At 42.3% G+C, this 15,610-nt stretch overlaps 1 protein-coding gene across 7 annotated transcripts in view; it reads left to right on the forward strand.

Annotated features, from left to right (window-relative positions):
- Positions 1-15,610, forward strand: part of syne2a (spectrin repeat containing, nuclear envelope 2a) — a 75,049-nt gene that overhangs the window by 29,134 nt on the left and 30,305 nt on the right. For 6 of the 7 annotated variants that reach the window (XM_069161675.1, XM_069161680.1, XM_069161676.1 and 3 more), the window contains 25 exons: positions 851-1,012; positions 1,638-1,793; positions 1,954-2,195; positions 2,307-4,344; positions 4,435-4,769; positions 4,872-5,016; positions 5,679-5,879; positions 6,047-6,306; positions 6,389-6,539; positions 6,956-7,099; positions 7,201-7,332; positions 7,680-7,862; positions 7,988-8,125; positions 8,454-8,639; positions 9,075-9,197; positions 9,490-9,672; positions 9,894-10,004; positions 10,801-10,902; positions 11,481-11,558; positions 11,868-12,302; positions 12,397-12,489; positions 13,037-13,219; positions 13,468-13,638; positions 13,797-13,934; positions 14,840-15,039. In XM_069161675.1, the coding sequence (XP_069017776.1) occupies positions 851-1,012; positions 1,638-1,793; positions 1,954-2,195; positions 2,307-4,344; positions 4,435-4,769; positions 4,872-5,016; positions 5,679-5,879; positions 6,047-6,306; positions 6,389-6,539; positions 6,956-7,099; positions 7,201-7,332; positions 7,680-7,862; positions 7,988-8,125; positions 8,454-8,639; positions 9,075-9,197; positions 9,490-9,672; positions 9,894-10,004; positions 10,801-10,902; positions 11,481-11,558; positions 11,868-12,302; positions 12,397-12,489; positions 13,037-13,219; positions 13,468-13,638; positions 13,797-13,934; positions 14,840-15,039 (6,290 nt within the window). The remainder of the gene's footprint in view (positions 1-850; positions 1,013-1,637; positions 1,794-1,953; positions 2,196-2,306; positions 4,345-4,434; positions 4,770-4,871; positions 5,017-5,678; positions 5,880-6,046; positions 6,307-6,388; positions 6,540-6,955; positions 7,100-7,200; positions 7,333-7,679; positions 7,863-7,987; positions 8,126-8,453; positions 8,640-9,074; positions 9,198-9,489; positions 9,673-9,893; positions 10,005-10,800; positions 10,903-11,480; positions 11,559-11,867; positions 12,303-12,396; positions 12,490-13,036; positions 13,220-13,467; positions 13,639-13,796; positions 13,935-14,839; positions 15,040-15,610) is intronic. The other variant, XM_069161682.1, reaches the window with a different exon arrangement.

A 15,610-nucleotide genomic window follows, 5' to 3' on the forward strand; every position in this document is an offset into this window, starting at 1 on the left:
CTGGCTAAAGAACAGTTAGCCAGCAGGCTCCCAAAGTCCGGTTGGATGAGATGAATTAAAAGGAGGTGTTCTGGAGAGGTCAAAATGCTAAAAACGCGCTGCTAATATAAACTGGAAACTTTGCTTCCTCTGTTAAGCATTTTGATCTGAAGGGAGTGAATATTTTTAGGCTTTTATCAATTTATTTTCCCTGTTTTAGCTTAAAAAAAAAAAAAAATACATAGATTTGTTAGAGGTTTAACCAGTTAAAGTATTTATTAAAAAAAAAAGTTTAATTGAAAAACCTTTGTGAGGAAAGCTTCCCCTCATTTTTGCACCACTTGACTGAGAGCGATACAAACCTGGTTGAGACAAGCTCTTCACATGAGAGTGAAATATCCTCCCTTGCACTGTTTTCTGCCGGCAGCGAGTCTGAAACATGCAGCGTGTTTTCATATCGTCCTTCTGCTCCTCCTACACCCTGCTACAATCTTCACCTCAGTCATGCCGCAGGTATTTTTAAAGGCGCCTCCCCTGTTTGTAATTTAGTAAACCAGCAGCCTGTGTCATGTTTTGGCGTTTGCCCTGTCTAACCGAGTCATAACAAATCACTTGTTTCTTTAAAGAAGCAAGAAAAGGCGTCACTTTGTGGGTGAATAAAAGGAGTCCTTTCCCCCTCAGGCCGGAACGCCTCACTCAGGCACATTCTTGTGTTTAACTGTACTGAATCGCCGGGCCACCGTCAAACCTGTTAATATTTACCAGCATGGAGCAGGGAGAGAACAGGAAGTTCTGTTATTATCTGTAGACAAACATGGGGCAGACGAAGAGGGCTAAGATGTGACACCACCCCTGTCCTCTGTGCATGCAGCATCAGATCCGAGGAGGCATGGAGCCCGAGAGGACAGCGCCGGGTTTATCAGCTGATCTGGGTGCCGGAGACCCGACAGGTGGATCCTCCAAACACGGGTCCACCATGCAGGGCATTTTGTCTGAGATCCAGAGCTTGGTGGAAAGCAGTAACATCATAAATGTGAGTATCGACTGGTTTCTCTCAGCGTTACAGCTACTGTAGGCTTGCTGTGTGGATGACTATGTTGCTGTTTTGTACAAGTCTGAACAAAATGCTAAACTCTGAACTGCCTGGAGTAATTACAGTAAACAGATTATTTTACTATTTGTGTCACAAATATAATCTATAATGTAAAATATCATGTAATCTAGAGTGGCACACGATAAAACAACTGGGTGTTAAAATAAAGGATATTTTTCCAGGACTCTGGTACATGATTCAGAGTACAGATGCATGTTTCCTGAACGGGCCTGCAGTCAATTATAAAGGCATGGAACAGTGAACAGATAAGAGTGGCAGTGTTTTGATTGATGTTTGTGTATTCCCTTGATGCAGCTGACAGGAAGGTCAACAGGAAGAATCAAAGAGATGCAGTGATTTCCTGCTGGGTCGTTAGCGGGTCTAATTATGCACAGTGTATACAGATTGTATATTGTACATGTCATAGTTTGAGTGCTTCTTCCTACCAAGTGTGATATTGTACAAGTTTGGAAAAGACAGTTCATCTAGACATGCCATCTAAACCAACTAAAATATGTATCAGATAAAATGTTATTTTGTTTATTCCTATCATTATTTTTCATAGAGAACACCACACATTGATTTAAACTGGTACCTGAAGTCCTCTCCCGGTGAACCAGAGATTCGGTTGGTACGAACTGTTCAGCAAGTTCTGGCATGTCGATATCAACCAGCACAACTCAGTGTCACGGCTATGGTCAAACAGCTGGAGGAGGCGCAGGTACGTACAGTACTTCTTCTTTTTCTTGGTTATCACTGATGTACTGTGTACAACAAGAGCTTCATTTTGGGGCAGCTGTTCTGCTAAATACAACAAAATGAATCCAGATTTTTATTATGTTACACAAAAAAAGCGATCACGTCCAATTTGTCTTTTGTAGGAATTCAGTCGCCGTGTGCAAGAACAAGTAGCTACAATGAAAAATATGAGCACTACCGGGGTTTGTGACCCAAATACCTTAAAATGCGCTGAAGGCCAATGGAGTGCAGCGCTGCTTGACGCCTCAGCTACAGTGCAGGTCAAAGCAACACAGCTGGATCAGGTCAAGCTGTATCACAGACAGATGAAGATCACCAGAGCTTTCCTGGAGGTCATCGGTGCAGAGAAGGAAAAAATGAGCTCGTGAGTAATCTTGTGATTTGTGTCCGCTGATTTACACCCTCATTACTTTATAATATTTTTGTGTACATGACATGTGGGATAATAAAGGTCTTTCGCAATGGATTTCTTTAGAAACGCTTTGGGAAGCAGTGCCCTTCAAGCGGAGAAACTCAATGCTCTGCTGCAAACCATGGAGCAGAAGAAAGACATAATGAAGGACTTGCTCTGCTTCAGTAGCCAGATATCAGTCCACTTAAGTGACGCTGAAAGTTCAGGTGCTCTCCTTGCTCAGCTTGGTGATGTTCAGGAGGAATGGAGGCTTCTGGAGGGAAGCATCAAAAGAGCTCTGCGGCACGCCTCAAACTCCTCTTGCCAATCCTCGCTTCTTTTGAAAGAAGCCGAACAACTGAAAGCCAAACTTGACGCTCTTCAGAAATTCAACTGTCAAAGCCTTGACGGTAAAAGTGCTTTAGAGTTTGTTTGCCTGACCACAGACCTAAAACTGTACAACCAGCTTTATCTACATTTACAGTTCCAGTCAGACGCCCTCATCAATTTCTCTCTGGGTCAGAAAGAGAAGAAGGAGATCGAACGTAATCTTCGGGGATTGGAGTCCTTGCTTGTGGTCACCAAGAGAAAGTTTGACTCTTTCACATCCGGCTGTGGCGTCAATTTTTCCACTAAGATCAACAAGCAACTACAAGACTTGATCGTATGGGCCAAGCAGGCAGAAAACCACATCACCATTGGGGAGAAGTTAGCTCTTTTCCCCGAGGAAGCTCGCATTCAGATCGTTGAAATGAAGAAATTTCAGACCGATATTTTGCGTAGACGGTCCAAGATGCGAGTACAAGTTGAAGAGATGAAAAATGTAGTCTCTGATATGGAAATGGAAGACGGTGACCAAGTATTGAAGACAGTAGAAGACCTGTATGGAGCCATTTCTGACAGCTTGGATCACATTCTTGACACCATGAAGAAAAATCTCAATGACAGAGAGAACTTGTTGTGCGGGCTTGCTAACATGGATGCCTGGCTAGCAGAGACACATGCTGAAAGAGACCCCTGCACCCATGTGGAGAACGTTTCAGGAGCTAACATCGGAAAGCTGGAGAGCGAGCTGAAAAGTCACAAATTAGCCACAGTGGAGATAGAAAACCAACTAAAACTGCTGGAAGCAATGTTGGAAAGTTGCAGGAAAATCGCCACTGGGTTGAGTCCGGGAGAGAGCCGCTACCTCGTCAACAGACTCTCAGGCCTGTGGACAGAATTAGACGGGTTGCTAGCTCAGGAGAAAGCCACCAGCTGGGAATTAGAGGAGGTCATTCATGAGAGGACCTCTTCAGATGACGAGTTGTCGACCGTCAAGGCCAGCCTGAAGCAAATTTCGTCTGATTTGGAGCAGCAGAAGTTCCCTTTGACGCAAGAAACCCTTTCAACGGTTGCACGTTTGAAGCACATGCTGATGGAGCATCAGTGTGAGGTACAGGAGCTTCAGCATTGTCAGGAGGCTAAGCGAAGCTCCCTGCTGTGCACTATTGGGGAACTGCAAGACAGGTGCAAAACTCTTAGTATAAATGCCTTCGAACAAGACAAATATCTGCACCTGAGGAGACAGATGGAGGAATCTAGAGACATCGCCAAAGGGCAAATCGAGCATGCCCAAAACAAAGCGATCGGTGTGGGTGAGAGGTTTAGACTGTGCCAAACACTCCTGGTCGAACTTCCTTTGGTCAGGACACAATGTCAAGAAGCGGCGGACCAACTAGAGGCCATAGCTCAGGAGATACATCCAACCGAGCTTAGTTCAGAGAGGGAGAGGATTCACCGCACCGTGGAAACTTTGGTCGCCTGGGAGCTCTCTGTCACAGATGATATCAAAAACCTGGAGGCCAAGCTTCTGCTGGGACTGCAATTCAACTCCGAGCTTCCTGCCTTCATAGAGCTGTTGCAAAATACAAGGGAGGCGCTGAAGGGAGCCGAACCAGTCAGTCCAGAGGAAAAAGCTATAGATTGTGCTCTACGACAATCCTGGGTCATCTGGCGAAACATGGAGTCTGGGATGCGAGTGTTGGAAGGTCTGGGACAGAAAGAAAAGCTCAACCTGAGAAACTACAAGGAGCTGTACTCTCTCAGAGATGCAGCCATGCAGGAGTGCCATGCACAGATGGTAAGTTTAACTTATTCATACTTTTAATTTGCAGTTCATGTTTTTTGGGTTGTTGTTTCTCTAAACTTTGCTTGATCATGTGCCCAACAGGTCGGTCTATCCCAGGCTAGAGAGTCCTTGAAAGATTATCAGTGGGCGGCACAGGGAGCGTTGGGCTTCCTTCACAACGCCGAAGCAACCTTCCTTTCAGCTCCTGGAGGGTTTTTGGATTGTACCGAGGAACAAAGACAGACCCAGCAGGCTTTAGAAGCTCTCGAAGATGGATTTCAGGCTCATATTTGCCACATCGTGGAACGGGTCCCTCAACAAACCTGCCTCTCCCGCCCAAAGACCGAGCAGCTCCACATCGGCATCCTCAGCCAGCTGCAGGTTGGAAGAGGTGTACTGGAAGCTCAGGCGCAGCTCAGGCTGGAGTCCCTGCAGAGGTACTGGGCTGATTTTGATTCCTGAAGGCACCTCTTTAGACCTTTTCGTCCTCTGGTAATGTGATTATTTCTGTGTCTTTATGCTTCTTCTTCTCCTCACAGGTGTGAAATAAGTCAACAAAACCACAGAAAGTGTCACGAAGACATTTGTCGGCGTCTCTCGGAGTTTGAACCCAGGCTCTCAGATTGTGCCGCAGAACAAGTGACGTCATATGACAGATGTGTTGCCCAACAAAGGAGAGCGAAGGTATGTTGGCTGGAGCATTATTTTGCTGATGATAAGCAAGTCTGCGTATTGAATCTACTCGGACCTTTCACTTTATTGATTTTGACAGTTTGAAATTGTTAGCTGCTTGGCCGTGCTCACAGAATCGGATGGAAATGTTGGGAGATCTGACTTTGGTTTAGATCGAAATATTTTGATAACTGTTTGATGTCATTTTGTCATGTTCCAGTGGATTTTATAAAATTTTACTTTGGTGATTTGTGATGGAATTTCTTTTAGTGTGACCAGCAGGTAGACAATATTGGTTTTGAGGGAAATATCTTGTAAATTATTAGATGCCTTACCGCAATATTTTGTTCAGTTATTCATTGTTTCCAGACATTTATTGCCGGATTTTTGCTTTTAAGTGCTGGACAAAAAAAAATTAGCATGTTAACTAAGATGGTGAACATGGCAAATATACTAATATAAAAAAAAAGTTACTAAAAATCAGCATGTTGTGATAGTGAGTATATTAACATGGTAGCATTAGCATTTAATCCAAAACACCACTGTGCTCAAATACAGCCACTAAGGTAGCCCTATGTTCTTAGTCTTGTTGTACCAGTACCACTGATATCTGGTACAGAAAAATAGTGCCACATTTTAGTAAAATTTTAACTTGCTTTCATCTCTTCACAAAGCTTCTGATGGAAGAACTCCGCAGCCTCGCTGGGAGGATAGAAGACCTGCGGGCCGGATGTCCAATGCAGGGTTGTGGAGTTGGAAAGGACGGTGAGCTCGGCGCCCTCTGGAGGCGCTGGGTGTCGGTACGACGGGGCGTCAGCCTCCTGATGGCGCACACAGAACAGAGAGGAGAGGAATGGAAGGACATCAGGACAAGTGTGAGCTAAACTCTCCACAATCCTTTCATGCATATATTGACGCAAACAAATATATGAATCCTAAATAGAAACATTACACAACAGTTTTAGTGTTTAAGAAGCTTTTCAAGCCGAGTTACCAGAGAAAAGTAATCTACAGACAATACTGGGGATTCCATTTTGTTTAGATGGAGCAGTGTTGCAGCTCTCTGGCCAGTCTTCAAGCTGAAGTTCCAGATTCCTCCACGGTGAGCTTCATTCAAGAGGAACCCCAGGAGCTTCTCACCCAGGCTGAGATGCACCAGGCAGGCTTGGAGCAGGAGCAGCAGGCGTTAGCATCCCTGGAGCATCGACTGGAGCACGCCCTGAGCCTGTCGACTTCCCACGAGCCCGTCAGCCCCGGACCTGTCGGGAAAACACTGGTGAAGATCCAAGAGAATGTCAGGAGGTGGGTTTTGTTTTTAATACACATGTGGAAAGAGATTACTCATTTATGTCGCACATGCTGAGAAGATGCTGTTCCCTTAAAGCTTGAAAGAGAGAAACCTGCTGGTTGTGGCTGCCGCCCAGGCCGAGGAGAGAGACAGGCAGCAAGTCCAAGAGGAGATCGGAGAGGTTGAGAGACATTTGTTTTCTATTCTTCCGGCGCTGGAAGCATCTCCGAATACGAGCAACACACAGGTTGGGATCATTTTTTTTATGCCTTACAGGTTTAAAATGAGAGATTTTGTAGAGAAGTAGATGAATTAACACCAAAAGTATGTCAGTCATGCGTATGTAAACAAAAATAATCCTCTTAATTGTATATTGTAGGTATTTATCGACTATAAAATTGTGACGTTTTCAGTAATTTTATGATATGCTCAGAATAAGTTTTATTTACTGTCAGAGGTTGCTTTGAAGTCCTTTACAGCCCAGTGGGAAACAAGAACTGTGTTGACAGGCCCGTTTTTGTCGATAGCAGACACAACCTTGAACTGGAAAACAAGTAACAACTTGGATAAGGAGTTTAGTTTTAAACTTCTGACCCCAGACTCCCAGTCTCACTCACACTGTTTCCTGTGTTTCCCGTTATTATTGTATGTCCACACTGACAGGAGCTCAGAAAGGATTTGTCCTCCCAGAAGACCAAGCTTAAGTGTATCATGGACGGCGTACAGAGCCGATACGCAGAGATTCCCGCTGATATCGGAAGGGTGATACACGAAGTTGAGTTGTCTCTCCAGAGAGCGGAGGAGAAGGTGACAAGAAGTAGAGCTGAGTCCATCCGTGATGGCACATACATCACATCCATCCAGGTTTTGTTTTTTTAAATGTGTTTTTGTGTATGTGTGTTAAACAGATAATGGAGAAGGACAGCACAGTTGGAAAACTGGCTTGTAGAGTGAGGGAGCTCGGTTTTGGCCTGGAGAAAGTGAAAGTATTGCTGGAGCAGAGAAGTCCAACAGTCAGTGAAGCTCAAAATGTCCTGAAGGTGTGTGTTTGTATTGTTTCCTTTTTGTTTGGGTGTCCGTGTGTAAATGTTTCCTGGTCTATGAACGTCTTGTTAGCTTGTTTTATCACTTGTTACACACTCTCACACTTTCTTATCCACACTTTGTACTAATGGATAAAGTTTTTTTTTTTTTTTTTTTTTTTAATTTTTATCATTTTTTTAATTTCACATTCAATTTAAACAGTTTGCATTACTGACTTTGAGGTAAAAAAATCAAGCCGCAACCAACAGTGACGTCACCCGTTGGTTTATGAACGGCCGTTATGAAACCTCGAGTATGGATTTTGTCCGAATATGACATATGGCTTGCGTTGCTTGCTCTGCAGTGTGTGTGGGATGAGCTTGACACGTGGCACAGCAGCTTGATGGTCCTGGAGAACGAGGTGCAAGATCTCACCGATGACCAGCCGCATCAGGCCCAGCTTCTCATCGAGCAGCTCACGCAACCGCTTCAGCTCTATCAGGACACAGCGCGGATGGCTGAGCAACGCACCGCCTTCCTCAGCAAGGTCCAACATACAGACTTCTATAGCTATAGCTACATATAACTTTTAGTTCATCGTGCTGTTTGATTGCAGGAAGGCCTGTGCCACTTACATTTCATGTATTCCTTTTTTTTTTTTTTTCATGTTAGATCCCGGCCTGTCTCCAGGAGTTTAAAGACATCCTGTGCAGCGCCACCTGCTGGTTAGATGAGGCCCAGTCGTGGCTCAGCGCTCCCTGCTCATTCACAACAGCCAGAAACCTCCAGAATCACGCAAAGTCCCTGCAGGTCAGAAACAAGAGAGCTAACATCGGTTATTAGTTTCTGAGGACCCGCGTTAACTAACTTCATGTTTTTTTTCATTGGTTGGTTGGTAAATTGATAGATTTATTTTTCTTAATATTTTAATTTAGCATTTATTTGTTTGCAATGATTTATATGTAATTAATATATATGTAATTGTAGAATGTTTTTCATACCCGAATAACATTTTGTATTTTGCTCTTTTTTTCTTTTCTTTTGAGTTTTATTCAGTATTTAATGCCCACATTATAATATATTATTGAATATAATATGATAATATACAGCCTTAATAACTCAAATTTTTGTATCACAGTTGGTCCTGGAGGACTCTGAGAGGATCCGACACGCCCTGCAGGACTTCAGGCCAGTGCTGGCAGAGATCTCTGTTGTGTGTGACATCAGTACGCAGGAAGAGAGGCTGGACCAGGATGACCAGCAAGTCCACGAAATGCAATGCAACATCCTCGAGCCACTGGAGAAACTCCTGCAGTCTGCTGCAGTAAGAATATCCAAATTTCAGGTTGTCAGGTTGTTAGTGACCCCAAATGGCAGACGGATAAAACTGCCGAGTTTTATTTTTCTAAATTTACAAACCAAGTCTGGCTATTTTGGGAGAAAATACACTTCTTCCTTTCACCACAAACGCTTCCATGTCAAATGACATCATAAATCATAATCAAAAATAATTCTCTGAGTTCTCAAAAACCTCCCAATTTCTGAGTGGGATGTTCTTTCTTTTTCAAGCGTTCAGGTGTATTTTCCCACTTAGAGGTAAAAACTTTCCCACTTTCCACTTGCTCATGAACGCATCGTTACACCCGAGTTCATTTTGGGGCAGACTGGGCTGAAACCAAAATAAAAAAAAAAATCAATAAACACTCATAATTGATACATGTCAGGTTCCTGAAAATGTTTCTGTTCATTTCCGTCTCAGATGGTGGAAGCGATGGAAGCTGAGCTGAAAGCTGTGGAAAAGAACGTCTCGAAAATCCGAACGATTTTATCCTCAATGGACGTCGCTAACATAACGCTGACGGAGCATCTTCAGAACCGACAGGTAAAACGATTCAGGGGCAGTTTTAACAAGACAGTTGAAAATATGCAAACAGTTGAATATCAATAAAGATATAAAACACTTTAAAGATAAATAACAACAAACCCTTACTTATGTGGTAATCTAGCACAGATAAATGCTTAAGAATTATTATATTTTTCTGTCATCCTTTCAACACAATGACTGTTAGCATCTTATTACATCAGAGGTTATATGACAGCCAACCAGCGTGTATAGATCCAACCTCAGAGGATTACATCTCATCCGCGTGTTTCCTTTCTGTCTGAACTTGAAGGTGATCCTGGACAACGTGCGCTCCATGCAGGGGATGTTGAAGGACATCGATAAATGCAAAGGAGACCTTCACGTCCCACGAGGAGCAGAGGAGGGTCTGCTGGTGTTCTCCAGAGCCCAGCTGCTCCTGCAGCAGCTCGAGGAGGTGGCAGAGCTCACGCAGCAACAAGCCTCGCTGCTGGAGGTACGACATGAAGTGTGGCTCCCACTGCACGTGAAAAAAAAAAAAAAAAAAAGTCGAAGCTTGCATCTTTATCTAATGTTTGTTTGCCAAACACAGTACGCTTATTCTGTGTCTTTCTTATTGGATCTTCTCAACCTTTTATATACAGTCTCTGCTCTCAACACAACCTTGATTATGGTTTTCATCAACCTTATTATTTCTTGACTCCACTTTTAACATAGAACAAGATTATGGAGGAGGAAGAAACAAATGAGGATCCAGGAATCATCACAGTCTCGGATCGTCCTGAAGAGACACAGGGGCTGTACGGATTTCCACACAGACGCTTCCAGGTAACAATAATCACAATCATAATGTAGAATTCACCTCGTAACACCAGCTAATCAAATACTACTCGTGTAGTGCTTGATTTTAACAGAATTATCTTTTTAATGAAACCAATCGAACACTTCTTTTGATCATTTTATTCTTATAATCTGCAGCAGTACACAGTTTTAATGATGATGTACATTAAGCAAGAAACATCCAGTGAAGCTGGTGAATTCTTAAATTCCTATTTATTTCCTCTGTTATCTGGGATTAGTTGAACCTGCCTCTCCAAAAATTATCAACCTAAAAAGAATTCAAATAGGATGGGCAGGCTCAAGGAAATTGTATAATCTTAGCTTTTTGGGGAATTATTATTGCCCTACTGTTCATACCCAATACAAAGCACTGGTTAACTCTGGAATTTACTCTGAACTGTATGAAAAACATTCACTAGTTTCAGAGTTTAACTCAGCCTATAGAATTAGATTCAAGACTGTGTATTGCAATTCAAAAATGAATTGTCTCCCCTAATAAATGATGGATCATTTTCCACTAGATTAACATGTATTCCCTCCATTAGAGTCCATCAGTCAGCCTTTTTTCTTGTCATATATATAATTTGAAGCAGTGAAATTACTTCATCCGAAGATAATGCAATCAAATTTGGCAAGTTACGTAATACATTAAAGAGCCCGGCTGTAAATACAGTACAAATATATGTATTAGCGACTCCTGGTTGGAGTCTTTTAAAGGGCAATGTATTGTTCTATTTTCCCTTAACATCAGTTTTGATCATATATTCACCCTTATCACTAAAAGCAGGAGGTTTTTGAGCTGTCTAACTCAGATGAAGAGGAGGATGAGGAAGACGAGAGTTATCACTCGTCATCCTCTGACACACTAACATGCAGTATTCCTGAGGTAAATCTGAAAAAGTGATTACGTGGTCGGAGAGCATGTCTCTGGGTACCTCTGCCTTCTGGGTTTCATTCTAAAATGTCACATTTAATTCTGTAAAAACTCTCAAACTTATTTTTTTATTGACCATCCAAACTCTCGCAAACAGAATATTTAAGACTCAACAAAGAATTTTGAATAACAAATACTAATTCTGTCTTTTGGAATGAAACTCAACATTTCCTGGGACTACCTCTTCTTTTATTTTCCCTCCTTTATCTATATTTTGATTCACTTTGTAATTTTCAACTCTAACGCCACTACTACTTTTTCCTGCGGTGTGTAATAAACTAGCAGATCTTTGCATGCTGATATGAAGCTGTGTGAAGCGGGGTCGTCCTGTTTCCTGATAAATCCACTCTGTCTCTGTCAGAAGCAGCTGCTTGAAATATGTCGCTCCTCGGGAACCTTTTTTCCTCTCGTACACACACACACACACACACACACACACACACAGATTGAGAGACCATCACGTGTGAACTGTATGTGTGAGATCATGGACTCAGTTTGTATTTACATGTTTTACGACTGATGTGTGTCAGGACCCGGAGGAGACGCTCAGCCTGTCAGATGCACACAGTGAGAATATGACTGAAATTAATCCTGAGCCAAATGTTAAGGTAAATAATTTTAGACCTGTATTTGCTTAAAAACATTTAATGCATGTGTTGATAGCTTGTGTTTGTGTATTTATACATTGTTTTAATTTTTTTTACATTTTTTTTCTAAAAATCTTTTTTATTTTATTCTATTTTTATTGTATGCGTATTAGTAATGTTTATTCTTAAACTGCTTTGATGACTAAATGTCCCCACTGAGGAATTAATAAAGTCTTATCTTAATCTGAGGATTTTGAGCATTGCTCTCCTTATTAATTGAATTCTATGAGCTCCTGTTATTGTGAGTAAAATCTTTCATTTGTCTTTCAGGAACTGCAGAGTTTGGTTCTTCAGTTTTCTTCTAAAGTAGAGATGAGTTCAAAAAGTGCAGAAACCAGCCTTTTATCAGCGGAGCCCGGATTTGGATGTGAAAATGTTCAAGCTGGATTAATAACACTGGACTCTGAAGCTCATGTTGGCAAAGCATTTAGTCCTGAAACTGCGACAGCAGAGTCAGTAAACACTGACACAGCTGCTGAGGACCAGTTTAAAGTCGCCGCTGCGGACCAGAACGAACCACAACGACCCGAAACATCCGACGGCGACGCTCGCGTAGAGTCTCCTCCGGCAGCAGCCGCAGTGGAAGACACAAGACTGATTCCTTTAAGACCTATAACTCCATTCACTGCTAAAAGATTATCCACTGAGTTAACAGAAGAGGAAGGTGAAGGTCGGTCTCCGTCCGCCGCTGCCCGTTCAGATCAGGTGAGTGTCTGAAAATTAATAGTTTTAATTTCATAAAGGACTTCAATTCTTTTGAGTGTCAGAACCAATGCAGAACTTTTTTTTGCTCCCGCAGGCGCTCTCCTCCAACCAGCTGAGTCTGCTGGACGAGTTTGAACCGAGACAGAGTGAGATGTTCCCGAGTCTGAAGGCTGCTCCAAGTCTGGAGGTAACCATGGCAACACAGATGGGGGAAAAAAAAAAAGTATAAATTAGATACACACACAGGCAAGCTGTTTACACAAAATAAATAAAAGACAGATTGACCTCACACATTGAAACATAAAGAAAGAAGATAATTATTGCATGTAGGTGATATAAAATATATTGGTAATTGATAATTCCAGTTATTGCACATCAGTGAAATGGATTGCTTTATGAGGGATGTGTATATGGTATATAAATATATATCATACAATATAATATAGTATAAATGTACAGGAAATAAAATTGTATAAAATAAAATGTATGAGGTATCCATACATATATATAAATAAGTACTAACAATATTCTATTAAATATGATACAACATATAATATACACCCGACATCCGACTCAAAAAGAAGTGATGGTTATTATAATTAATAGATCAAATGTTAGTTTTTAAGAGAGGAGGACCAGCAGGCCGGCTTCCTCCCGATTCAGGATCTGTGTTTCCAAAGTTAATGGTATTCTCCTTGCGCTCTGTGCTGCCGCTCCGCTGGGCGTCTCTGCAGTGTGCGCCGGGCAGACATCTGAGGGAGCGTCCGGGGGAAAAGGCCGAGCTCCAGCGCGCTTCTCGCTCCTCGCTTCGGGGGATAGCTCGCCTCCTGCAATTGGGCGAAGAACGCATGAGAGGAAGGCAGAGGAGTCGGGTTCACAGCCGCGGTCAACTTCAAGCTGTTCTCTGCAGACACGAGGTATCTCACTGTGGTTTCAGCTCCTTCTCCAACACACAGGTTTAAGTTGGGTAAAGTGCTTTAAGAGGAGTTTGAAGAAAAGTCCTGATGGCTTTCAACAACACAACAAGTGCGAACAAATTCTCAACCAACTAATGATTAAACGCAGATATTTAGATCGCAATCACGTCCAGTTTGTTGTGACGCTTATTGTCTTTGTAATTATTCCACTTCCTTACTGTCGTATATTTGGTATCTTGGTTTTACAGAAGCTCCTCCAGGTCCTCCGGTCCCAGTTGGCTTTCGTCCAGTATCTTTTCCAAAATGAGCCAGAAGCACTCAAGTGTCAAGAGGATGAACGGGTACAGCTGGAAATCAGGGCCAAAGCGCTGCAGCAACAGGCTGTGGAACAGGAAGTGGCTTCTCAAAGGAGGCTCTGGGTTTGTAGCACACTTTTGCTGAAGGCCATTTTGAATTCATACATACGCAACATGTGCATTTTGGTTTTGTAAAAAAAAAAAAAAAAAATCAGAGCCGAGGTGTTCACAGATTAGATGTTAAAGTGGATGTTTGGGTTTTCTGACTGCCTCGACTGCAGGAGTGGACCCGCTGGGAGGATAACTGTGGTCGACTGGGCCGAGTGCTGGATGAGTCAGAAGCCTTCATCAGCTGTGGGGAACCGGAGGGAGACGAGAATGAGGAGGAGTGGGTGCAGCTCAGACTCGATGCCTGTCAGGTACATCCTGTTCTCACTGTTTTCTTACTTATTCCTTCTCCTCCGCTTCATGTATTGTACACCATCCAAACTAGAGGAGCACTCGGGTTTACCAGGAGGCGGGATCAGTTCACATTAACACAACAGGTGTCGTCCTCTTATAATATGTACAAACTACAAACATACTGGGAAGTTATGTTTCACGATTTCCCTGCTTCGGTGAGGGTGAACTGTTGGTAGCTTTCACACAAATGTTTTTTTTTTTTTTTTTTTTCCAGTTGGCATTCAGACTTCATCAAAACTTAACATGCTGTGGTTGCATTTTATTTATCCGTTGAGTTTCTCATGTCAAAGAATAGTTCACTCTCTTTATTATAAATAAGTATAAAAATGGATTCATGGGATTGTTTAAAGTTTGTGGGAAAAGAAACAGCAGTTGCACCAGATTTGCAGTTTTGTGTTTGTGTTGAACTTTTTTCTTTTTTTTTTTAAATCAGCTTTTGTACTCAGTTATTGTCACACCTGCAGGCATGACTGATCATTTAAGAAAGTAAGAATATATATATATATATGATAATAAATGTGACATCAGAGATAGATGGCCACATGTTAATAGCTAGTTTTAGTATTTTTGTGTTCATTTCTTTGCATACAGATTAACTGACTGTTGTACACTTTCCCAACAAGTAATAAAGGCTTACATGAGTGTCGTGGTGGGGCGTGTTATATTTCAGCCCGTGTTTTTCTGTGTTGATTTTCTTTTCTTTTTATCTACTTCCCCCTTATGTTTATCACTTTTGCCCCTATTCTCTGTCTTCTTCCCTTTCTTTTCATCACACGTCTCCTCCACATTATTTTTCCTCAACCGTTCGAGTGGAAACTTCTTCTCAACGGAAACTTCCTCCTTTTTGCTCTTTGTCCCTCAGCAAACACTCGTCCGGCTGGATGAGAGCGGAGCTGCTTTAGGACTGCTCCTGGATCAGGGGAAGGAGCTGCAGGCACAGCCGGGGTTTGCTTTCCCGGTCAGTCAGGCAGGAGGCGCTCTGGAGCTGCGATGGAGGAGCGCCTACAGGAGGACGGAGCAGGAGATTCAACGCTGCCGAGACATCCGGGACCGCCGGGCCAGGTGGGACAGGACCAATATAATAACTTCTGATTAAAGTAAAGACATCATAGTGATCTTTATTATCCATCAGCAGAGGATGTAAGTTTGAATTATTGTGTGAGCAGTTTGACAAATGTTATTGTCTGGAACCATCATATCAGCTGTGCGCTTTCTAAAAGCTCTTTATTGCAGAGGGTTGTTAAAAGGAACTTTGGCATCCAAGACTGAATGTTATTTCACAAATGAGATTAATGACATGAGGACTTCAGTCTGGTATTGATTAGTATGCAAGAAGATAATATTCCCACGGGAAAAATATTACCTCGTGTAATTTGTTTTAATTGCGCAAGTCTTCCTTTGTTTGTTATTATTATTCAAAGAAGATCTACTAATATATAACTGACTTATGATTTGAATACAAGCTGAATGGAGCATTTTGCTATATCATCTTTTTAATCATCAGCACGAGCTGTTACCGCATGAACTGTACCACCGGAGAAACAGACCAGGATGATAAATTCCTCACGAGATGCTCTACTTTACAGCGACAATTCAACAATCTGTTGTTCACAAACTCCGTTATAGTTAAATG

This window comes from Embiotoca jacksoni, unplaced genomic scaffold, assembly GCF_022577435.1.
Source record: "Embiotoca jacksoni isolate LCO1_2020_lvr unplaced genomic scaffold, fEmbJac1.0.p SCAF_29, whole genome shotgun sequence".
Classification (NCBI taxonomy): domain Eukaryota; kingdom Metazoa; phylum Chordata; class Actinopteri; family Embiotocidae; genus Embiotoca; species Embiotoca jacksoni.